The sequence below is a fragment of the Theropithecus gelada genome, chromosome 14 (genome assembly GCF_003255815.1).
Source record: "Theropithecus gelada isolate Dixy chromosome 14, Tgel_1.0, whole genome shotgun sequence".
Lineage (NCBI taxonomy): Eukaryota > Metazoa > Chordata > Mammalia > Primates > Cercopithecidae > Theropithecus > Theropithecus gelada.
Genome location: NC_037682.1, coordinates 110,416,577 through 110,439,533, shown reverse-complemented (window position 1 = coordinate 110,439,533; position 22,957 = coordinate 110,416,577). Strand labels below are relative to the sequence as shown.

Genomic DNA, 22,957 nt, shown 5'->3' with positions numbered 1-22,957 from the left:
CACACACACACACGTGCGCACGCGCCAGCCTCTTTCCCTCCGTCAGCCCCCCTTCCTTACTTAGCAACAACTCCCTGAATTCACAACAAACACTCCTGAGGGCTCCTGGTCCGACTAGGGAAAGCTGGAGGAAGCTGGGGACTGGGAGGAGGCGCTTCTCCTAGACCATCCCCAGGAGGGAGGGGCTTCTCGTCCCCCCACCTCAGCCCACACCCTCCCCATTGAAGCCACCCCCCCAGGGACACCGAGGAAGTGGTCCTGCTCTCTACTGAGGAATGAAAGAAATGGGGAGCATTGGCCAGGTGTGGCTGAGCAGGTGGGTGGGGAGCAGGGCTGGGACTCCACCCTCACTGGTGAGTCCCACTTGACCTTTGACCCCCACCTGGGGCCTCTCACAAGCCCATGGTAACTCTTGGCAGGGGCTCTGTGCTGTTTTCTCAATGACTGGCCTTGTGCCCTCCTCTGACCAGCAGGGACAAGGATGGGTGAGGAGGTAACGGACTGGAGTTGGGCGGGGCTGGGGGAGGCTGGAGAACTTTGCTGTGTCCTGGCAGCACAGGCCAGGCCAGACAGGTACCTGGGTTGAGGGAGTGGGGAGTGGTGCTCTCTCTCTCATCTTCCCTGGGCAAGCCCTGGGCACATCAGGCATGGAGGGAGGATGTGAGGAGCGAGAGGGTGGGGCCTGGGTACCTCGTTCATCATCGTTCAGAGGACTGATACTGTGGTGCATCTGGAGTATTGTGAAATGGCCCAGAACCCAGATGCCAGGGAGTCTGAATTCAAATCCTGCTTCTTCTTTTTATGGCCTTTTTTTATGGGCCTTAGGCGAGTTATTTCACTTCTTGGCACTTCCCTTTTCTTAGTGGGAAAGTGGGCATAATAAGAATGCTTTCTTACCAGACTGTTCTGAGGATTAAATTAGATGATGCACTTGAAGCATTTAGGACTGTGAAGTTACAAAGTAAATGCTCAATAAATGTTGGCGATCCTTCTCATTTTATTAGTCAGAGCTCTTCACAGGAACTTTTGACCCTCCCAGGGTTTTAGCATGGAAAGAATTGATAGTGAGAAGAGGGAGTGTGGGGGTGGGGAAGAGACAGCCTTTCCACACTCCAGATTCCTGGATTCTAATACCCCTCCAGACCCACTGTTTGCTACCTCCGTTTCCCCATCATTGGTGCTTGCTGACTTCTTGATTGCAAGTTTGCCAAATAGCCAGGGGCCTGGAGAAGGCCCAGGGAGCTTAGGACACGTCTCCCTCGCTATCTTCAGGCTTCTCAGGGCCAGCCCTCCTCCCTGAGGCTGTTTGCTCAGTTCTGCTCCAGCACTCCTCCCACTGCCCCATCCCCTGCTGCTCTGCTCTCACCAGGCAAACAAGACATTCCGTCCTTAAATGGCTTAAATGGCCGCCTCCTCTCCTTCCTGGCCTAGGGGTCAGGGACCTGGCTTGGGGAGCGAAGTGTCAGTGTGGAGCTGTGACCTGGATGGCAGCTGTTAGGAACGCCTCAGGGCCTTGGGCCCCCGGATTCCCTGTGCCCTGCCGGGGCATTTCCCTGAGGGGCAGTGCCCAGGCCTATGATAATGTGGGGGAGCCCTGAGGGGCGTGTTTGGCACCTGCTGGACACAGATGGTCAGGGAGGGGGCATGCTGAAGCCCAGAAGGGGAGTGGAGTAATATCAGCATCCACAGCGGTCCAAGGGACACCTCCAGAGTCCCTCCCTGAGCTGCAAGGGGGAGTGTGGACACTAGGAAAAGTTCTGCCTTAACCCTGTGTGCTGGCAAGGGAGAATGCTGAGTGGGGCCAGGCGGCCAGGGCTCCTATAGGCCCTGGGGTGAGAGTGGGATGGTGGAGGGGCTGAGGCTTGGGAGCTTCTGGATGAGGAGCCCAGGAGTGGGCGGCAGGGATGGGGTGCCCACAATGAGGTGTGGAAGCTATGCAGACAGGTGGGTAAAATCTTCTGGGGACTAAGATGTGGTAGAAGTGCCTAGGATCCCAGGGCCCCTGGGTCTGAGGCCTGGACTGAGCTAGCAGGTGTCTCTCTGGCGTGGTACCAAGAGGGGTGGGCTGGAGCCCCTGGCCCTGCTTACCGTGTTCCTCTGGATCCAGAGAGGACACCTCCCTTCCATGGGCCGGGGGAATGAGGGCTCAGGGTCTGCCTGGGCCGTGCCTCGCCTCATTGCTGGGCTGGCCATGCCTCCTGTGCCCAGCCCCTGGGGCCTGTTCCTTGGGCAGGCTGGGGCTATTTTTGGGATCGGGCTGGGGCTCTGGGGCTGGTTTCAGATGTTCCAATGTGAACGGGAGAAAATGGGAACAGATGGCTGGAGGGTTCCGATCAGTGGGTACTGCTGGGCGCAGGTTATTTTTAGGACCTTGTTAACCCTTTGGGGGCTTGTGGGGCCACCCGGAGAGATATAGCCCTCTCTAGTTGAGAATAGAACAGGTTTTCTCCCTGGGCCCCTACTTTCCAGAACTGCTTGTCAATTGTTCCTTTGAGATCCACGGCTAGAGAGTAGGCTTAAGCTTTCTCCTGGCCCAAGTACTACAGGGTGGACAGCCAAGGGACAGGCAGGGAGAAGGGCACCTGGCAGAGGGGAGGCTGGCCCTCTTGAAGAGAAATTCCCCTTTACTCGCCTCCTGGACTTTTGAGATGGTCCTGAGGCTAAGAGAGTGGACAGCCGCCCAGCCCCTCTCTGTTTTCATGCTGTGGGTTTGAGTGTGTCGGTGAGCCCAGGATGCCCAGGACTGTGCCAGTGGAGGGAGCTGGCCTCTGAGAGGAAGGCAGGGAAGGAGCCAGGTCTTGGTACTTGGTGCCGCTAATATGATGCCCACAGGCCCTCTTCTCTTGGACACTCACAGGCAAAATATCTGGACAGTGCCTTCCTTTACCAAATGCCCACATATTTGGGTGCCATGGCAGAAGGTAAAAATGAGGACATTAAGGCCAGAAGTGGTTCGTTGAGGGCTGGTGTGTCTTAGGCATTCTGTTAGTTTCACACTGTTACCTCACTGTATAAAATTATTCTCATTTTGCAGATGAGGAAACTGAGGCTCAGAGGGATAAAGGGAAGGACAAGGCCCCATAGATGAGAAGGGGCAGGGTGTGATTGGCACTGTCTGACTACAGACTCAGTTTTGTTTTTTTTTTTTTTTTTGAGATGGAGTCTTGCTGTGTCGCCGAGGCTGGAGTGCAGTGGTGCATCTCAGCTCACTGCAACCTCCGCCTCCCGGGTTCAAGCAATTCTCTGCTTCAGCCTCCCAAATAGCTGGGATTACAGGTGCCCACCACCATGCCCGGCTAATTTTTGTGATTTTAGTACAGACAGGGTTTCACCATCATGGCCAGGCTCATCTTGAACTCCTGACCTCGTGATCCACCTGCCTTGGCCTCCCAAAGTGCTGGGATTACAGGCATGAGCCACTGCGCCCGGCCCTCAAACTCAGTTCTTATTCCACTGCATCCTACTGCATGCCAGGGCCCCAGCCCCAGAGGGCGAGGCCGCCAGGCACCAGACCTCCTCTGGGAGCAGCTTTACTGAATGGGTGTGGGAGAGGAGGCCTGGGGACAGGGGACCCTGCCTGTCACCGCTCTGACAATCCCCTAAGCCCTTTTTGCCTGAGGGTGCCAGGACTGACACCAGAAACCCCGTGTGGCCTTCCTGTCTCCCCTGCAGAGGATCACAGGCATACATCCTGTCTCATCACCCCCACCCCTCCCGGCCTGGCCCACGTGCCCCTGCATCCTGGAGGGTCATGACAGTCTGGATGTCAATGTGGGCAGAGCTCATGGAGCCCCCAGGTGCTGCTGGTGCCAAGAGTGTGGGCCAGCAGGCGAGGTGAGGGGCCAGGAGGATGCCTCTGCCTCTGGCTGTACCTGGGGAGAGAGCAGAGCAGGCAGGCAGGCGGGCGGGCGCTGGGTGAGGTCCCACCGTGGTGCGCTTGGCTGTGCCAGCAGTCTGCTGCACTCCATCCTCCCACAATGGCCCCATTGTTCCCAGCAGCCAGGCAGTTTGGAGGAGGTTCCTCGGCCACCCCTACCCCCCTAAATAGGGACCAGATTAACCCCTTGGAGGACTGAGGCCAGGTGAGGGCCCACAGGGAGCTGCCTTGCCCATCTCTGCCTGTTCTGGGAACCCAGGCTTGGGAAGTTACCTTCTACCCACATGAACCCAGCACCAGACCACCTCCTGAGATGGGAGCCTCCATAGGGTAGAGAGTGGCACCTGGATCATCTCCTACCCCCACCCTGGTACAGGTGCCAGGGGACAGGAAGTACCAGTGGGGCGGCGGGCAGAGACCAGATATATTTGGGCCGGTGGGGCTAATTCCAGCCACCACTGCCTGCCCTACTGGCTCCTGAGCTCCTTTCCTTCCTGTGAAACCAGAGCTAGGTTGGGCCTAGCTCAGGATTTCGGTGGATTTAAAGAGGCAGCACCATCCCTGCCAGCCTGGCTCCCTCTCCCCTGCCCAGGTAGGGTCTGGGGCAGAGAGAGGACTGGAGAGCTTCTTGCTCCTCCCTCGTCCTGGGCTAACCCCTGGCCCTTGCCTCTGTTGGGGTACCAGGCTTTTGGCACTCCTCTCTCCCAGAGCCTTGGGCGGGTGGGGTGGGCGGGGGTGGGCTGTGGTTTCCTGTGTTGGTTGTTTGTGCCTGGCCCAGAGTGCCCGCCGCCTGCCTGGGCTTCCTGCCCTGTCTTGTTTCCTTGTGCCCCCCACCCCCTCTCCACCCCTCCCCCTGTGGGAGGGAGCAGCTGGGGACTGGGTAGCTGTCTTTGGGGGCACCCTACTGCCAGGCCATGATTGCTGCCCAAGGCCCGACCACACTGACAATGACTGTAGGAGCCAAGAGAAGTGAGGTGACCTCAGGCCTGTCCAAGCAATGCCACTTGTCCCTGCGAGCTCCAGAAGGGACAGTGGGCCAGAATGGGTAAAACCACCGATTGCCCCCCAGTACCCTGTTCAACGATCCCAGACCAGAAAGGTCTGGGACCAGGAGTTTCCATGGCCCTGTGGAGCTGGGGTTGTCTGACATTACCCTAGGGCTGCAGGTGGGGTGGGGCTGGAAACTCCCAGGGAAAACCTCCCAAGCAAAAATGGCTGATTTGCATGGTCTCCTTTGGCACAGGGTGGGGGGAAGTGGGGAGAGCTACTAGGAACCAGGGCCATGGGAAGGCCCCCTAAGCCTGGAAGTCCCCACATCGAGGGTCCCAGCGCAGCACCTTGGTCCTTGAGCAGATTTCCTGCTGGGCTACGAATCCTTGACCTCCCCACCCGCTGAGTCACCACCTCAGGAAGAGGAAGTGACCTGAGTGGTGGAGAGAGCTTCTGAGGTCTGAGGGGTCCTGACACCCAGGAGAAAGGGGATTTGGGACCCTGTCATCTCTGGCGCTGTATCTCCCTGAGCCAGAGGCCAAGGATCTCGTTTGCTCTGTTGTCCCCAGCAGGGTCCTGAGCCCTCGTGTCATCACAGAGGGCCCTGGCAGACAGAAGCATGGACCCTCCAAAACATTTTCTTACTGCCTCTTTGGGGTGGTTTTGAGCTAGGCAGTGACACTGGTGGGCCAGCTGGTGAGCCAAGCAGAGGCTCCCAACGTGGGGGCAGCTGGAAGCAGGCAGGTTGCCACTGGATGTGTGAACGCCTGCCCTACCTGTGGTAGTTGTGTGTGGAGCAGAGCTGGTGTGTCACACCTGGAGGCTCTGGGCATCTGAGCCTTCCTCCGCTCTTCCCCCAGCCAGGATCAGGTCCACTTTAACCCTTAGCAACCCTTAGGCTGCTGGCTCCTACCCTCGCAGTCACTCAGGGTGGGGTGGCGGGTGGGGGAACGGATTGGATATCTCAGGCCCTTTGTCAGGCCGCCTCCTCCGCTCCTCCGGGCACATTCATTCTCCTGGTATGCGCCTGGCCTTCCACTCAGGTGACTTGCACCTGCTCCCTGTTTGTGAGCTTGCTACCCCTCCCCACCTAACCCCCTAAGAGGGAGGCACGATGATGTGTTCCCAGAGCCCCATCCCTTTGCTTTCTTGCACCTCAAGGGCCCCTGGCCTGGTACTAGGAAGCCCCCTTCACTTGGTACTTCAAAATTGCATTGGACTGAGATCAGCCCTCTTGCTTCCCATCACCAGGCCTTCCAGGTGTCTTCAGAGACTGAGTGTGTGGAGGAGGAGGGGTCTTTGGGAGCTGGGGCAGACTCTTGAGGGGCAAAGTGGGGAGGTGTGAGATGGGAAAGTCCTGACTCATCCACGCTTGACTCAGCTCGCCCTGCGGCGGGGTGGGAGAGAGGGGGTGGAGTCCCAGAGGGGAGGGTGACTGAAAGAGTCTCCTGGGGAGGAGCCTAGGCCTGAAAGGCTACTGGGGAGGACTGATTTTCTAATAGTCCCTTCCCAAATTCTTACAGGTTCTCAGTTTTTGAGGCTGTGAACATAGGTAGTGAATGGCCCTTGCCGTGCCCCTCCCCCCTTATGGGGGGCCTGGGCACTGTGGCTGGAGTGTGGGAAGCCCACCTATCTGATGCAGGCTCAGAGGAGCAGTCCTGGCTGGGGTGGCGAGGTGGGGCCACTGCAGTGTCTGGAATGAGGGTCCCCACACTGCCACGTACTGGATCTGTGACTCAAGGTCACATCACTTCCTCTTCCCAGACCTCAGTTTCCTCGTTGAAATGGGGTCGATCCTTTTGAGAATCTGCGAGTTGGTGAAGGGAGAGCCTGAGATGCATGCCAGCCAGGAGCCTGCTCAGAGCCCTGCTGTCTCCAGTGACTCCAACCTCTGCCTCTGCTCTTCCCTGGTTGTGATGGAGAAGCTGGGGGTGGCGGGCTGTTTCCCAGGCAGGTCCTGGACTTTGGAACCTTCCCCCAGGAGCCTTCCTCCCCAGAGACAGGGCTGGAGTGGCGAAGGCCAATGTGCCCTAGGGTTAAGTTGGGGTTACACTCCCGCAGGGTGGCAGGTGGGGCCCCCTCACCCCGAGGTCCCCGCCCAGCCTCCAGCAGCCCTGCAGGGAGCATCAGGAGTGTGCACCCGTGTCTGGCCGGGCCTGTCACCGGGACGAGGCTCATGGGCCCAAGACTCCTCCCCTTTGACAGGGATCAACTGCTGGAGGGCGGGTAGGGGACGCGAGGGGGAGCCAGGGCTGGGGGCAACTGGGTGAGGCCTCTGTTTGTGTAAGTCTGTTGCTGTATCTATGGCCCTGTGCGTGTTTCTTTGTAACTACCAGGCTCAACTTTCTTCGGCTCTCTTGTGGCCGGCCTCAGTCTTTTCATCTGTTCAATGAGTCCGGCGCTCGCACTCAGCCCTCGGGCAGCCCCGGTGTCTGCGCGTGCCCCAGGCTATCTCCGCGGCTCCCGCTCCGGCCGGCGCTTCCCTGGCCTCCGGCGCGCCTCTAGCTTCCTGGGCTCCGTGCGTGTCTTTGTCTCCCTGTCCACGTGTGAGCTGTTGAGTGTGTGTGAGTCAGAGTTCGGGTGTCTGTGGGTCTCTGAGCCCCTGCCGGCAGCACCCGGTGCTCGCCAAGCTTTTGCCGGCTGGCGCGCGCCCCAGCCCCTGGCGGGACTAGTCCGTGTGTCTGTCCGCGCGCGGGGCCTGGAGAAGCACGCTGCAGTCCTGTTCGCCTCCCGCTCGCTGCCTCGCTGGCTGTCGCTCTCGCTCTGCCTCTCCACCCGGGCTCTGCCGAAGGGGGCGGGGTGGGGGTGCAGGGCGGGGGGAGGGGAGGCTCCTGCATTCTTGCGGTCGGGGAGGAATCCGAGCCAGCGTTACTGGTCTCCAGAAGAGCCCAGCTGCAGCCCCGGGGCCCCGCCAGGCCTCTCGCTGCCCGCCCGGGCCTGCTGGGATGGGCACGGGCTAGGCCCCGAGCTGGGGACGGGGCGGGGCGTGGCCCCCACCCCGGGCCCCCTCCACGGCTGGAGCGTTCTGGGGGTGGGGCGTGAGGGGTACCCCACCCTGGATGAGGGGCGCGTCTGGGAGCAGGAATCCCTCAAGGGGCCAGGGCAGACCTCACGGCCGCCACACGCGGTACCTTTGCTACCTAGCCTTTTAGTGAATTCTGTCTCTGCCGCCCGTCAGGGCGGGGGCTTGCTGGAGACTGCAAGCCCCCTGAGGGCAAGGTGTGGGAGGGATGGGGACAGGGCTGGCCTCCAGGATCGAGACCCCATCTCGTAATCCTTTTTTTCCAGTGCCACCCCACCCTACCCAGCTCCCTAGTCCCAGGGCTGTTGGGGCTTCCCTTCTCCCCTCCCCCTCTCACACCCCCTCCCCAAGTCACGAGTTTTCTCTTTGGGGCTTGTTGCTGCAGTCCGTGCTCCAGTACCGAGTACCTGGCTGGGCCCTGGGCACGCACAGGGGCCGTAGCCCCACTGTGTGTGGGAGCCATGAGGATCCTGGCTAACAAGACAAGGTGTGTGGGTGTCGTGGCGGGCGGGATGTGTGTGTGTGGAGTGTGGGAAGGGAAGGGCCCAGTGGTGATGGGGCCCAAGCTGTGCTGGCCAAGAGAGGAGCCGCCCTGGGCACCTGGCTCCCAGGCCACCAGTGGGCTAAAGCGGGGTTAGCATGGGAAGGCCTGGCCCGAAGCAGGAGGCGCAGCCAGCCTTAGTACCTGGGCCCGGGGGGCAGAGGGGACTGGCAGCCTGCTATGCTTGCGGCTTCTGGTCCCTTCTAGTTCTTCCCTCCTTAAAATGGTTTCAGCAGACCCCCTCCCACCCTACTGTGGGGTCCGAAGGCCGCCTCTGGCCTCAGTCTAGCTGGAGGTGGGAGCGGGAGTAGGGGGCGGTGCCTGCCTCCCTCCCCCCACCCCGGAGAAGCCGGCAGACAGGGCCAGGCGGCAGCAGCAGGACAGCAGAGCTGAAATAAATCTGAGCTGGTGTGGAATGAGGGGGGATAAATATCCTCTCCCGTGATGTGATCTTTCCAGCGGCTATTAATAGGTCTCCGGGGAGGGGGAGGCGGCGGGGGGAGCGGGCTGGAGCTTAAAGGGCCCGCAGCCTAGGCTGCAGGAATCCTTGGCTTCAAGCTGCACTCCCCATCTGCTTGACACACCGCTCCCCTCCCCCTTTCCTCCTGCTTCTGCCTGCCGGCCTGGCCTGCCAGGCCCCCCTCCTCGGGCCTTCCCCTCCAGCTGTCTGGACCAGTGGGTACCACTCCCCAGTGTGCGTTTCCCCACTGTCCCTGGGGAATGAGACAGGGGCATGTGCAGTGACCCCAGGTCCTGCGGCCCTTCTCTGCTGGTGTTGGGACATATGGGAGTTGAGGTTTGAGACCTTGGAAGGAGTCTGAAGACAGCAGATCTTAGAAGAGAGGATGCTTAAGTCTGATACAGTGGACAGGGTTGCCACAGAAGCTTGCAGGCTGATGGGTGTTGGGGCTGAGGTGGGCGAATTCTGCCAACTCTGGGCCCTGGTTTCCATTCGAATTGTGGAGGCTGGAGGGTGGAGGGTTTCCCCGTCTCCACTCCCCAAGGTGGATGAGGGCCTTAGCCCTTGTCTGAGGAAGCCATGGAGGGAAGTAGGGAATAGCTGGTGGTGGTCTTGAGATGCCACCCCTTCCCCCTACCATCCCCCATTATTAGAGGAGGCAGGATGGGGCAATTAAGTTCCAGGCATGCCTAGCCCCTAGCAAGGTTAACTTTTCACATCTCTCCTACCTTCTCCCAGGTTACCCCACCCCAGGAGGAGAGAAGCTCCAGGGAGCCCGCCGCTGTCCCCCCGCGGCCATTGCCCCCCTGCCCCAGCCAAGCCAATGCACCCAGAAAATAAATTGACCAATCATGGCAAAACAGGGAATGGCGGGGCCCAATCTCAGCACCAGAATGTGAACCAAGGACCCACCTGCAACCTGGGCTCGAAGGGCGTGGGGGCGGGGAACCATGGGGCCAAGGCCAACCAGATCTCGCCTAGCAACTCAAGTCTGAAGAACCCCCAGACAGGGGTGCCCCCTTTCAGCTCGCTCAAGGGCAAGGTGAAGAGGGAACGGAGTGTGTCTGTGGACTCTGGAGAGCAGCGAGAGGCTGGGACCCCATCCCTGGATTCGGAGGCCAAAGGTACCCCATTTCTTTATCCCCAAGACCCTAGCATCTCCTATAGTCCAAGGCTCAGATGTTCTGGGAGATCACCTCTCTGCCCCCTGCTTGTCCAGTCCTCACCCCACATTATTCTCCAGTGTTTCTGCATGGGTACCTTTCAACACCCACCAACCAGATCATTCGGGATTGGGGCTGGCCATGGTGCCACCCATGGAGGGGCCACACAGAGTGGTCAGACTATGGATTCCTTCCCCTCCTGCTTACCCACTAGAGCTCCAGAGAGGGACAGGGAGGTGCTGTGGAGTGAGGACCAGACCCCAGACCCACACACTTCCCAGGAGCCTCCGTATCCCAGCTGGTGGGAGCCCTCTGGGAGCAGGCACTGGGGCCTGGAAGAGTAGCAGCAGCTCCCCCTCCCCGCCAGCCCTAATTAGAACCAGTTGTGGTTGGGGATTATGCTGTACTTGGTGTTGGGGGGGGAGGGGAGACAGGCATGGGGCTATAGAGAGAAATCAGAAACAAATGGTGTGGTAGGGACCACGGGCTGGGAAAGTGCCCACCATGGCCTGGGCAGTGCCCTCTAGGGTGGGGCATCTTAGAGAATGGGTCTGGGAGGGACCCCGGGTGTGGGAGGATGGGGCCTCTGGGCACTCACTCTTTCCTCCATCCTGCCTGGGCAGAGGTGGCGCCCCGGAGTAAGCGGCGCTGTGTGCTGGAGCGGAAGCAGCCATACAGTGGGGACGAATGGTGCTCTGGACCGGACAGTGAGGAGGACGACAAGCCCATTGGGGCCACCCACAGTGAGTGCCTGTTGATGCCAGGGTGCTGTAGCCAGTGATGTTCCAGGTGGATGGACTTGAGAGGACTGAGCCTGGGAAAGAAATGAGGACTGGGAGCCCTGGATTTGTCTCTCCCATCCCACCTCAGACTCTGTCCCTCCCTGCACTGCAACAGCCTTGCCTCTGCCTTCCAGGTGCTCAGTGGCCCCCTCTCCCTAAGGACCCTTGGTGAGGCAGAGTGGAATGGCCACCTTACTGGTCACATCACCCACACCTCTACTCGTGAATTCCTGGCCTATGCTGCCACCTTCTGGTTAGTGGAGGCAGGGCAGTGAAGGTCCAGTGTCCCTGGGAGTGGGACAGTTGGCTCTGCTGTGCAAAGCCCTGCTAAGCCTGGGTGTGAGCTGCCACTTGGCTGTATCTCTGGTGCCCTTCCCTAACCTCTAATTGACTCCTGGCAAGTACCCAGGGTGTGTCACCAGGACAAGAAGTGGGTGTGGAGGGATGCCCACTCCTCCTCCGATTCTTTTATGAATCCGCCTGTATTTTGGCCTTCCATGAGTGATGGGGGAGAGCCAGAGGTAACCCCTACCCCTGGGAAGCTTGTACACATTTTTTTCCCCCTCAAAGTTTACATCTTTTTGATGGGAGAGACATAAGAAACTAGCCAGAGAGGCTAGGTGCGGTGGCTCTCACCTGTAATCCCCAGAATTTGCGGGGCTGAAGCCGGAGGATTTCTTGAGCCCAGGAGTTCAAGAACAGCCTGGCCAACATAGGGAGACCCCATCTCTAAAGAGAGAGAGAGAGAGAGAGAAAGGAAAGAAGTAAAGAAAGAAGAAAAAGAAACTAGCTAGAGACTATTAAATTGTGAATTTCTTGAAGGCAGGGACGGTAGAAATAAGAAAGAAAAGAGTACATTGACTACTTTGCTACTCTATTTTATTTAATCCTTACAATAGCCTTGTGAGGTCAGTGTTATCATAATGTCAATTATAGAGGAGGAAAGAGAGTCAGCAAATGTGATGGAGTGAGCAGACTATGTCTGTGGCCGGGGTGCAGAGGGTCAAATACCAAACCTCTACAGCTAACTGGAACCTCACAGACCATCCTGTATCGGTTCTCTCTCCCCTGGTGGTCGCCAAGCCTCTGGCTGAACCCTTTGATGATAGAACCCTTTACTGCCTCCCAGGCCAGACACCTCCCCCCATAGCCAACACCTCCAGTTCACTTATGTCACATCAGACTGCACCATTGTAGAAACTTTGTGAGTTTTATTTATTTATTGTTTAGAGACAGGGTCTCTCTCTGACACCCAGGCTGGAGTGCAGTGGTGTGATCACAGCTCACTGCAACCTCAAACTCCTGAGCTCAAGTGATCCTCCCACCTCAGACTCCCAAGTAGTTGGGGCTCAGACATGTATCACACCTGGCTATTTTTGTATTTTTTGTAGAGACAGTCTTGCCATGTTGCCCAGGCTGATCTTAAACTCCTGGTCTCAAGGGATCCTCATGCCTTGGCCTCCCAAAGTGCTGGAATTACAGGAGTGAGCCACTGTGCCTGGCAAACATAGGGAAATACAAAGTAGAAATTGCTGACATCCCATACTCAAGGCGACTATTGTAACTAATTTAGTCGTACTGCCCCTAGAGTCTTTTATTTATTTATTTATTTATTTTTGAGTTGGAGTTTCACTCTTGTTGCCCAGACTGGAGTACAATGGCGCAATCTTGGCTCACTGCAACCTCTGCCTCCTGAGTTCAAGCGATTCTCCTGCCTCAGCCTCCCGAGTAGCTGGGATTACAGGCATGCGTCACCACACCTGGCTAATTTTTGTGTTTTTAGTAGAGGTGGGGTTTCACCATGATGGCCAGGTTGGTCTCGAACTCCTGACCTCAAGTGATCCACCCTCCTCAGCCTCCCAAATTATTGGGATTATAGGCATAAGCCACCGTGCCCGGCCTGCCCTTAGATTCTTTTTTTTTTTTTTGAAACAGAGTTTCACTCTTGTTGCCCAGGGTGGAGTACAATGACGTGATCTCGCTCTTGTTGCCCAGGCTGGAGTGCAATGGCGCAATCTCGGCTCACCACAACCTCCGCCTCCCAGGTTCAAGTGATTCTCCTGCCTCAGCTTTCCCGAGTAGCTGGGATTATAGCAATGCGCCACCACGACCAGCTAATTTTGTATTTTTAGTAGAGACGGGGTTTCTCCGTGTTGGTCAGGCTGATCTTGAACTCCCAACCTCAGGTGATCCACCCGCCTCAGCCTCCCAAAGTGCTGGGATTACAGGTGTGAGCCACCACACCTGGCCACTGCCCTTAGATTCTTAAAGAGTTCTTATTGGAGGGGCGATAGAACGTAGACATTGACAGAACTAGTTCTGCCATCAGGCTACCTTGGTTTGCAACCCAGGTTATTTCTGTTAATTTGGGAAAGGGCCTCCGTTTCCTCATCTATAAAAATATTATTTATCTCATAGGGTTCGTACAAGGAGTAAATGAGGTTATACATATAACATGTTAGCTTTTATCGTTGTTATTGTACTAGAAAGTTCCTTGTTGGACTAAGCCCTGCCTCTCTCCCCATAGCTTGTATCCAAGAGCCCCTTAGCAACCCTCATACATCGAGGTCAGCTCTTAAACTCCCCCACAAATTTCTGGCTCTGCTCTTCTATGTAAAATTGGAGAGATAGGGTCTAGAGCAGGGCCATTTTGGGGTGGGTCCATCAGAGAAGAAGGTGGAAAAGAAACTTTTTCCAAAGAGGGCAGCCTGACACTGGGCCCATGGCCTGGTGGTCACTGCCCTGGCTCAATGGAGACAACTTTAGGCAGTTTGTCTCCCATTAACTGAGAATGCTGGGACTTACTATCTGTGGGCCAGGCACCGTGACTTGCTTTTCTTGGCATGGGAATGGGCCTACCCACTCACCTAGACCCATTGGAGATTTTTTTCTACGCTAAGACTTACAGTCAAGTGTATAACCATGGAACAAAACTTCCCTTGGTGCTGAGGGTAGCTGGTCTGTCTTGAGAGTGTTTCCAGTATGTCAGCTTTTTGTGTTTTCTTTCTTTCTTTCCTTTCTTTCTTTCTTTCTTTCTTTCTTTCTTTCTTTCTTTCTTTCTTTCTTTCTTTCTTTCTTTCTTTCTCTCTCTCTCTCTCTCTCTCTCTCTCTTTCTTTCTTTCTTTCTTTTCTTTCTTTCTTTCTTTTTCTTTCTTTTTTCTTTCTTTCTTTCTTTCTTTTTGAGACAGTCTCCCTCTGTCGCCCTGGCTAGAGTGCAGTGGCACGATCTCAGCTCTCTGCAACTTCCACCTCCTAAGTTCAAGCAATTCTCTTGTCTCAGCCTCCCAAGTAGCTGGGATTACAGGCATGCGTCACCATGCCCAGTTAATTTTTGTATTTTTAGTAGAGATGGGGTTTCACCATGTTGGCCAGTCTGGTCTTGAACTCCTGACCTCAGGTGATCCTCCCGCCTCTACCTCCCAAAGTGCTGGGATTACAGGCATGAGACACCGCTCCTGGCTCTCTGTTTTTCAAATGGATTTTTTTACTCTGTGACATTGATTTAAACTTACTGTTAAAAAATATATTTCTTTGACCTGCCCGCTGTGCAAGGAGGAGGTTAGTATTTTACATTTTATAGATGAAGAAACCAAGGCTTAGGGGGATGTCTGGTTCATAAAATCACAAAGTCAGTTAGTGGTGGGGCTGGAGTGAAAAACCATCCATCATTTGAATCATCAGCTTGTGTACCCTCTCTGCCTTCTCCCTAACTGGGTGACTAGACTGTGTGCACATACACTTACCCAGTTTGAGGGGCAGCAGCAGACCTCAGAGCAGAGCTTCAGAGTCCCTGCCCTGGGTTCAGTTCTGGCTCTGTACTAACTGGCTGTGTAACTGTTTTTTTTTCTTGTTTTGTTTTTTGTTTTTTTTGAGATGGAGTCTCACTCTGTCTCCTGGGCTGGAGTGCAGTGGCGCGATCTTGGCTCACTGCAAGCTCCGCCTCCAGGGTTCACGCCGTTCTCCTGCCTCAGCCTCCTGAGTAGCTGGGATTACAGGCTCCTGCCATAACACCCGGCTCATTTTTTTGTATTTTTAGTAGAGACAGAGTTTCACCGTGTTAGCCAGGATGGTTTCGATCTCCTAACCTGGTGATCTGCCCGCCTTGGCCTCCCAAAGTGCTGGGATTACAGTCGTGAGCCACCGCGCCCGGCCTCCTCCTTTGTTAAATGGAGTGTGTGACAGGTTCCTCCCAGGGTGTGTTGATGAGATGAAATCACACCTGTTAAGTCCCCAGCAGAATGCCAGGCCCATGGGAGCCTGTGGAAAGGACACATTTTCTTTGTCCCTGCTCTCCACCTGGTCACCACTCTTGCCATGATGGAAACCAGCCTGATGAGAACACCAGATAGTGACATCATATGTTCCTGTGAGCACGAGCTGTAAGGCTGTGAGCATCAGTGGGAGGGGTATCAGCTGGTCCTTCCTGCGTCTGGACCACTTAGCCCCTTTCCCTCTCCTCTCTCCTCCTGCAGATTGTAATGTAGCAGACCCAGCCATGGCGGCCCCACAGCTGGGTCCCGGCCAAACCACCCAACTGCCCCTCAGCGAGAGCAGCGTGCCAGGCGCCCCGCACGGCCCTCCTCCTGGCCTTCGGCCTGATGCCCCTGGGGGCGGGGGCGGGGGCGGGGGCGTCCCCGGAAAGCCTCCCTCGCAGTTCGTATACGTCTTCACCACCCACCTGGCCAACACGTAAGTGCCTGGTGGGCAGGCCACGTCTCTCTCTCTCTCTCTGCCCAGCACCTCTCAGCCTGGGGTTCTGAGGGAGCCATGTGCAGGGGCAGGGTGGGGTGGGTGAGGGTGGGGCTCCCTCCTGCTCACCTCTCTGAGCTGTGGGTGCCCTCACTCTGTGCAGGGCTGCGGAGGCAGTGCTGCAGGGCCGGGCAGACTCCATCCTCGCCTACCACCAGCAGAACGTGCCCCGGGCCAAGCTTGACCAGGTGAGCGTGGTGCCTCTGTGAGCAGCAGGACGGGGCGGAACGTCCCCTTACCTGTCTCATGCTCTCTTTGTCCTTCTGCAGGCCCCTAAAGTGCCCCCCACCCCAGAACCGCTACCCCTGAGCACGCCGACAGCGGGCACCCCACAGTCCCAGCCACCTCCACTGCCGCCGCCGCCACCCCCGGCCCCTGGCAGTGCCCCGCCTGCTCTGCCCCCAGAGGGGCCTCCTGAGGACAGCAGTCAGGACCTGGCCCCCAACTCAGTGGGAGCTGCCAGCACAGGTGGTGGGACTGGGGGCACCCACCCTAACACCCCAACGGCTACCACCGCCAACAACCCTCTGCCTCCTGGAGGAGACCCCAGCAGTGCCCCCGGCCCTGCCCTGCTGGGGGAGGCAGCCCCCACTGGAAACGGGCAGCGCAGCCTGGTGGGCTCAGAGGGCCTGTCCAAAGAGCAGCTGGAGCATCGGGAACGGTCCCTCCAGACGCTGCGAGACATTGAGCGACTGCTGCTCCGCAGTGGAGAGACTGAGCCCTTCCTCAAGGGGACCCCAGGAGGAGCGGGTGAGGGGGGCCCACCAGCACAAGCACCCCCTCCCCCCGCCCAGCAGCCACCCACGGCCCCTCCCAGCGGGCTGAAGAAGTACGAGGAACCCTTGCAGTCCATGATTTCGCAGACACAGAGCCTAGGGGGCCCCCCTCTGGAGCACGAAGTGCCTGGGCACCCCCCGGGTGGGGACATGGGGCAGCAGATGAACATGATGATACAGAGGCTGGGCCAGGACAGCCTCACGCCCGAGCAGGTGGCCTGGCGCAAGCTGCAGGAGGAGTACTACGAGGAGAAACGGCGGAAAGAGGAACAGATTGGGCTGCACGGGGGCCGCCCTCTGCAGGACATGATGGGCATGGGGGGCATGATGGTGAGGGGGCCCCCGCCTCCTTACCACAGCAAGCCTGGGGATCAGTGGCCGCCTGGAATGGGTGCGCAGCTGCGGGGACCCATGGATGTTCAAGATCCCATGCAGCTCCGGGGCGGACCTCCCTTTCCTGGCCCCCGTTTCCCAGGCAACCAGATACAACGGGTGCCTGGGTTTGGGGGCATGCAGAGTATGCCCATGGAGGTGCCCATGAATGCCATGCAGAGGCCCGTAAGACCAGGCATGGGCTGGACCGAAGACTTGGCCCCTATGGGGGGACCCAGCAATTTTGCCCAGAACACCATGCCCTACCCAGGTGGGCAGGGTGAGGCGGAGCGATTCATGACCCCCCGAGTCCGTGAGGAGCTGCTGCGGCACCAGCTGCTGGAGAAGCGGTCGATGGGCATGCAGCGCCCCCTGGGCATGGCAGGCAGTGGCATGGGACAGAGCATGGAGATGGAGCGGATGATGCAGGCACACCGGCAGATGGATCCTGCCATGTTCCCCGGGCAGATGGCTGGCGGTGAGGGCCTGGCGGGCACTCCCATGGGCATGGAGTTTGGTGGAGGCCGGGGCCTCCTGAGCCCTCCCATGGGACAGTCTGGGCTGAGGGAGGTGGACCCGCCCATGGGGCCAGGCAACCTCAACATGAACATGAATGTGAACATGAACATGAACATGAACCTGAACGTGCAGATGACCCCGCAGCAGCAGATGCTGATGTCGCAGAAGATGCGGGGCCCTGGGGACATAATGGGGCCCCAGGGCCTCAGTCCTGAGGAGATGGCCCGGGTTCGGGCCCAGAACAGCAGTGGCGTGATGGGCGGCCCGCAAAAGATGCTGATGCCTTCACAGTTTCCCAACCAGGGCCAGCAGGGATTCTCTGGGGGCCAGGGACCCTACCAAGCCATGTCCCAGGACATGGGCAATACCCAAGACATGTTCAGCCCTGATCAGAGCTCAATGCCCATGAGCAACGTGGGCACCACCCGGCTCAGCCACATGCCTCTGCCCTCTGCCTCCAATCCTCCTGGGACCGTGCATTCAGCCCCAAACCGGGGGCTAGGCAGGCGGCCTTCGGACCTCACCATCAGTATTAATCAGATGGGCTCACCGGGCATGGGTCACTTGAAGTCACCCACCCTTAGCCAGGTGCACTCACCCCTGGTCACCTCGCCCTCTGCCAACCTCAAGTCACCCCAGACTCCCTCACAGATGGTGCCCTTGCCTTCTGCCAACCCGCCAGGACCTCTCAAGTCGCCCCAGGTCCTCGGCTCCTCCCTCAGCGTCCGTTCACCCACTGGCTCGCCCAGCAGGCTCAAGTCTCCTTCCATGGCGGTGCCTTCTCCAGGCTGGGTTGCCTCACCCAAGACGGCCATGCCCAGTCCTGGGGTCTCCCAGAACAAGCAGCCGCCTCTCAACATGAACTCTTCCACCACCCTGAGCAACATGGAACAGGGTGAGTCAATTGTGCAGGCAGGCAGGCAGGCAGGCAGCCTCTGAGCAGTGTGCCCATGCTGGGGCTGGGCAGTGAGTCGAGGCCTCTGTACTGGGGCCCAGAGGTGGATGACTCTGCTCGCGGGGCAGATAATGACAGCTGTGGGCTTTCTCAGAGGGTGTTACGTGAGTCTCAGGCATTTTGAGGGATTGTACTTGGTGCCCAGGATGGTCCCCTTGCTCGGGGCCCTGAGGCTGCAGGGATTGCTTGAAGACTGGTGGGCTCTGGAGATAGTGGGGGCCTGTGGGTGTGTCTGAAGGACCAGGTGATTTGGGGAACTGACCTCTTCCTAAACCCCCCCAATATCCACAGCCGAACTCATCTGCCCCTCCCCAGTCACCCCTGCTCTCTTTGTCTCCCCGTTTCTGTAGGTGCCCTCCCGCCTAGCGGCCCCCGGAGCAGCTCCTCAGCACCTCCCGCCAACCCTCCCAGCGGCCTCATGAACCCCAGCCTACCATTCACTTCCTCCCCAGACCCCACGCCTTCCCAGAACCCCCTGTCACTGATGATGACCCAGATGTCCAAGTACGCCATGCCCAGCTCCACCCCGCTCTACCACAATGCCATCAAGACCATCGCCACCTCAGACGACGAGCTGCTGCCCGACCGGCCCCTGCTGCCCCCCCCACCACCACCACAGGGCTCTGGGCCAGGTGCGAGGACAGGCTGGGGCCCCAGGGAGGCCAGCTGGTGTGGGCACTGGGATCGGGTAGCACAGCTGTGGTTGTGCTGACTTTTTTGTGCTTCTGAATGCCCTGGGCATGGGGGTGGAGGCTCCGGGATGCTGTTCCCACTCACTGGAGTCATTAGTGAAATGCAGCCCAGAGCACTCGAGTGGTCTTTCCAACACCTGGTGGTGTCTGGCGACCTGAGCCAGAACTTGGTCTCTTGGCTTCTAGCTTCAGTGCCTCCAGTCCCTTCCCTCCCAGCCAGGGGAAGCCAGTGGTGAAAACTCCGACCCCTGGCACCACCTGGCTTGGGAGTGGGGAAGGCCTGAGCCCTGCACCCTCCCTAAGCTGGGCGCACCGTGCCTGACCCCCTGTCTTTATTCCCTACAGGGATCAGCAACAGCCAGCCCAGCCAGATGCACCTGAACTCAGCCGCTGCCCAGAGCCCCATGGGCATGAACCTGCCAGGCCAGCAGCCCCTGTCCCATGAGCCCCCGCCCGCCATGCTGCCCTCCCCCACCCCTCTGGGCTCCAACATTCCACTGCATCCCAACCCACAGGGGACAGGAGGGCCCCCTCAAAACTCCATGATGATGGCCCCAGGGGGCCCCGACTCCCTGAATGCCCCATGTGGCCCGGTGCCCAGCTCCTCCCAGATGATGCCCTTCCCCCCTCGACTGCAGCAGCCACATGGTGCCATGGCCCCTACTGGGGGTGGGGGCGGGGGGCCTGGCCTGCAGCAGCACTACCCGTCAGGCATGCCCCTGCCTCCCGAGGACCTGCCCAACCAGCCGCCAGGCCCCATGCCTCCCCAGCAGCACTTGATGGGCAAAGCCATGGCTGGGCGCATGGGCGACACATACCCACCGGGTGTGCTCCCTGGGGTGGCATCAGTGCTGAACGACCCCGAGCTGAGCGAGGTGATCCGGCCCACCCCAACGGGGATCCCCGAGTTCGACTTGTCAAGGATCATCCCCTCTGAGAAGCCAAGCAGCACCCTCCAGTACTTCCCCAAGAGCGAGAACCAGCCCCCCAAGGCTCAGCCCCCCAATCTGCATCTCATGAACCTGCAGAACATGATGGCGGAGCAGACTCCCTCTCGGCCTCCCAACCTCCCAGGCCAGCAGGGCGTCCAGCGGGGGCTCAACATGTCCATGTGCCACCCCGGACAGATGTCCTTGCTGGGCAGGACAGGCGTGCCCCCACAGCAAGGGATGGTGCCCCATGGCCTGCACCAGGGGGTCATGTCCCCTCCACAAGGCCTCATGACCCAGCAGAATTTCATGCTGATGAAGCAGCGGGGCGTGGGGGGCGAGGTCTACAGCCAGCCGCCCCACATGCTCTCCCCGCAGGGCTCCCTCATGGGCCCCCCGCCCCAGCAGAACCTCATGGTGTCCCACCCCCTTCGGCAGCGCAGTGTGTCCCTGGACAGCCAGATGGGCTACCTCCCAGCGCCAGGTGGCATGGCCAACCTGCCCTTCTAGAAGTCGCTGCTGGGGCTGGAGCCGGGGCAATGTTGCAAATACGATAACCTTAACAAAGTTCTTCCCCTCAATGTTGGGATGGCCTGGGTCGAGGGGTGGGGTGGAGGGGGTGGGAGGGAGCTTGCGTAGGGAGTGGCATTTGTGGAAACCAGATGTGCTGGCAGCTTAGGGGGATGTGGCAGAGTGGGGTGGGGGGATTTTGGATTGGGGTTGGTTCCATTTTGGCCACCAGGACTGCCCCTCCCCCACTCCACCCAATTCCTATAGAGCCTCTCTATTTTACCTCTTTCCCTGCATCCCTACACCCGCCACACCCCCTTCAGCTATGCTTTTGGAGTCCTGGATGTGATCTGGGGGGAGAGAGGAAGGACAGGTCAGGTCTCCCCCAGCCCCTTCTGCTCTTGTCTCCTCGTGTCCACATTGCTGGAGCTCCACCTCCCTCTTCGTTTCTCTGCACCCCCCCCCATTTTCCTTCTGTCTTTACCTGCTTCGTATCCTTTCCCTGCTGATGTGGCTGACCCTTCTCCCACCCCTCCCTGCAGGCGGCTGGCCAGGTGGGCAGGTGCCAGCCGGAGCTGTAAATAGAGCGCTGCGCTTTTGTGCTGGTTTGTGCGTGTGCTGTATTTCTGTGTTTTGATAGAAGTCACACAAAAAAAAAAGGATAAAAGAAACCCTTCCCCCTTCTTCAAGTTATTGCCCTCTCCATTCCCCTGGACCCAGGACGTGCGGCCCTACATGGCCACCCATTGTTTGCAGTGTCTCTGAGTCCCTAAGGGATACCATTCCTGTCCCCTTCCCAAATGGTAAAATGACATAAATGCCCCACTCCTAAACTGAGGTCAGACCACCTAGGCTTCCACCTGGTGAGCCCTAGCAGGGCTGAGACCCCCAGGGCGGCAGCCTGTCTGCTGCTGAGTGATTCGGGGAGAACATGTGTGCACACGCACACGTGTTTGCCCACACCGGTGACACGGGGCCCTGGCTTCCCACTTTCGATGCCTGGGCGTCCCCCGCTGCTACATCTTAGCCAGAACTTGAAGTCTTTTGTCCCAGTTTGGGATGAAGGAAAGGAGGAAGAGGCGGTGGCTGTGTGGCCCCCTTGAGTGGAGCCATGGAAGGTGTAGCATGGTGCCATTGGGGCCTGTGGCTGCAGTAGCCATGGGCCAGGTAACCTCCAGGGCCCTGACTTCCAGAGGCTGCTGCCACCTACTTCTTATCAAAGAAGGGGGAGAACAGTTCATCTGAGTCAGTGCACCTCCCCTCCAGGCTCCACCCCCTGAGGATGGAATTGGGGAAACAGCATCCTGCCGCCTCCTTTCTGCCTGCCCACTCACCGGCAAGGTTGTCCCTCTGCCCAGGGCTCAGGGCCATGTACCAGATCTGTCTGTGCCCACCCAGGCACAGCCACTGCCTCCCCCTAGGCTCCCTGCTCCTCCCCAGGAGAGCTCCCCATCCGCCTTTGGTCAGAGCTGAAGCCATATACGACTGGGTGTTTGTCCCCTACTTTGGCCCCAGGAGTAAAAAACTTCTCCTTTTCTCACTTCCTTTCCTGCCTCGGGAGGTGGCAGGGCAGTTCCCTGGCCGAGGCCTTTTGCGCCCCGCCTCCAGGGCCAAGGGCCATTCTAGACAGGGTGTCTTCTACCAGGACCAGTCCCTAGCCTTCCTGGCCTGGAGGGCCTGGTCTCGCACTGGCAGCTGTAATACAAAGGGAACTTGCCCCACTTCTCCCAGCCTGGTGCTGTCCTCTCGGCCCACCATCGGCCAGGTCCAGCGCTTCCTCTGGGGCTGACAACAGGCCCCTGACTCCCCCCGGCCACCTCCCAGGGGCCATGGCCAGGGCCTCTGTGTTTGGGGGGTCACTTGCCCTTCATCCTGCCAGGCGCTTTGCCCGCCCTGCCTCAGCCTGGGCCTTGTGCCCTTGAGCCCTCCACCCCTGGCCCAAGACCCCCCAAACTGTCTGACTCTGTGTTTCCTGCCCTGAGGAGAGAGGGGTCAGATCGCAGCGGGCCGAGTGCCCTCTCCGTCCCCTCTCCTCCCACCCGCGCCACAGGCCAGCCTACTCTTCCCTCCATCCATGGCCATACCCCTAGCCATTTTGTACCATTATATAAATATATATATAAATATAAATATATAAATACAATATGTGAAGACATCTTCTTGGTTTTTATTTTGAAACAATTTTTAGGCTTGTTCCGGGGGTCTCTGTGCTGCCTGTACTGTATTGACCTGTTTTATAGGTGCCTTTTTATTAAAAAGAAAATTCAAAATCCAGCCTCTTGCCTCTTTGCCTCTGCTTCAGACTCCTCTGTCAATTAGATTACCCAGCTTGCTAGGAGATAGTCAGAGAAAAAAGGCCCGTCCCAGGTCTTCCTTGTTGTTCCCCCGTGAAGACACTCTCCCCTCAGCTACAGCTGTTATTTCCCCAATGGGACCTCCCAAGGAGCTTGGCTGCTTGGCTTGGTGGGACAAGTGCAGGGGTCCCTGACTCCCTACCCGATCAAAGGGTGGGGAGGTGGGAGGGAGTGCCCAGAACTGTGGGAGGGAGGTGGGAGGGAGTGCCTCCCACACCCCAGGTGAGCAAACAAGCACGGAGCAGCTTCCTGCGGTTCCATCTGAG

The 22,957-nt window shown here is 58.5% G+C and overlaps 1 protein-coding gene across 2 annotated transcripts in view; it reads left to right on the top strand.

The window, feature by feature from the left end:
* Positions 1-22,611, top strand: part of BCL9L (B cell CLL/lymphoma 9 like) — a 30,170-nt gene extending 7,559 nt beyond the window's left edge. The window contains exons 3-10 of one of the 2 annotated variants that reach the window (XM_025357057.1): positions 8,275-8,376; positions 9,629-10,014; positions 10,677-10,796; positions 15,308-15,524; positions 15,688-15,772; positions 15,854-18,146; positions 18,557-18,838; positions 19,244-22,611. In XM_025357057.1, the coding sequence (XP_025212842.1) occupies positions 8,351-8,376; positions 9,629-10,014; positions 10,677-10,796; positions 15,308-15,524; positions 15,688-15,772; positions 15,854-18,146; positions 18,557-18,838; positions 19,244-20,337 (4,503 nt within the window). In that variant the 5' untranslated portion in view covers positions 8,275-8,350 and the 3' untranslated portion in view covers positions 20,338-22,611. Of the gene's footprint in view, positions 1-7,384; positions 8,377-9,628; positions 10,015-10,676; positions 10,797-15,307; positions 15,525-15,687; positions 15,773-15,853; positions 18,147-18,556; positions 18,839-19,243 lie in introns of those variants that run through there. The other variant, XM_025357058.1, reaches the window with a different exon arrangement.
* Positions 22,612-22,957: the final 346 nt, after the last annotated feature.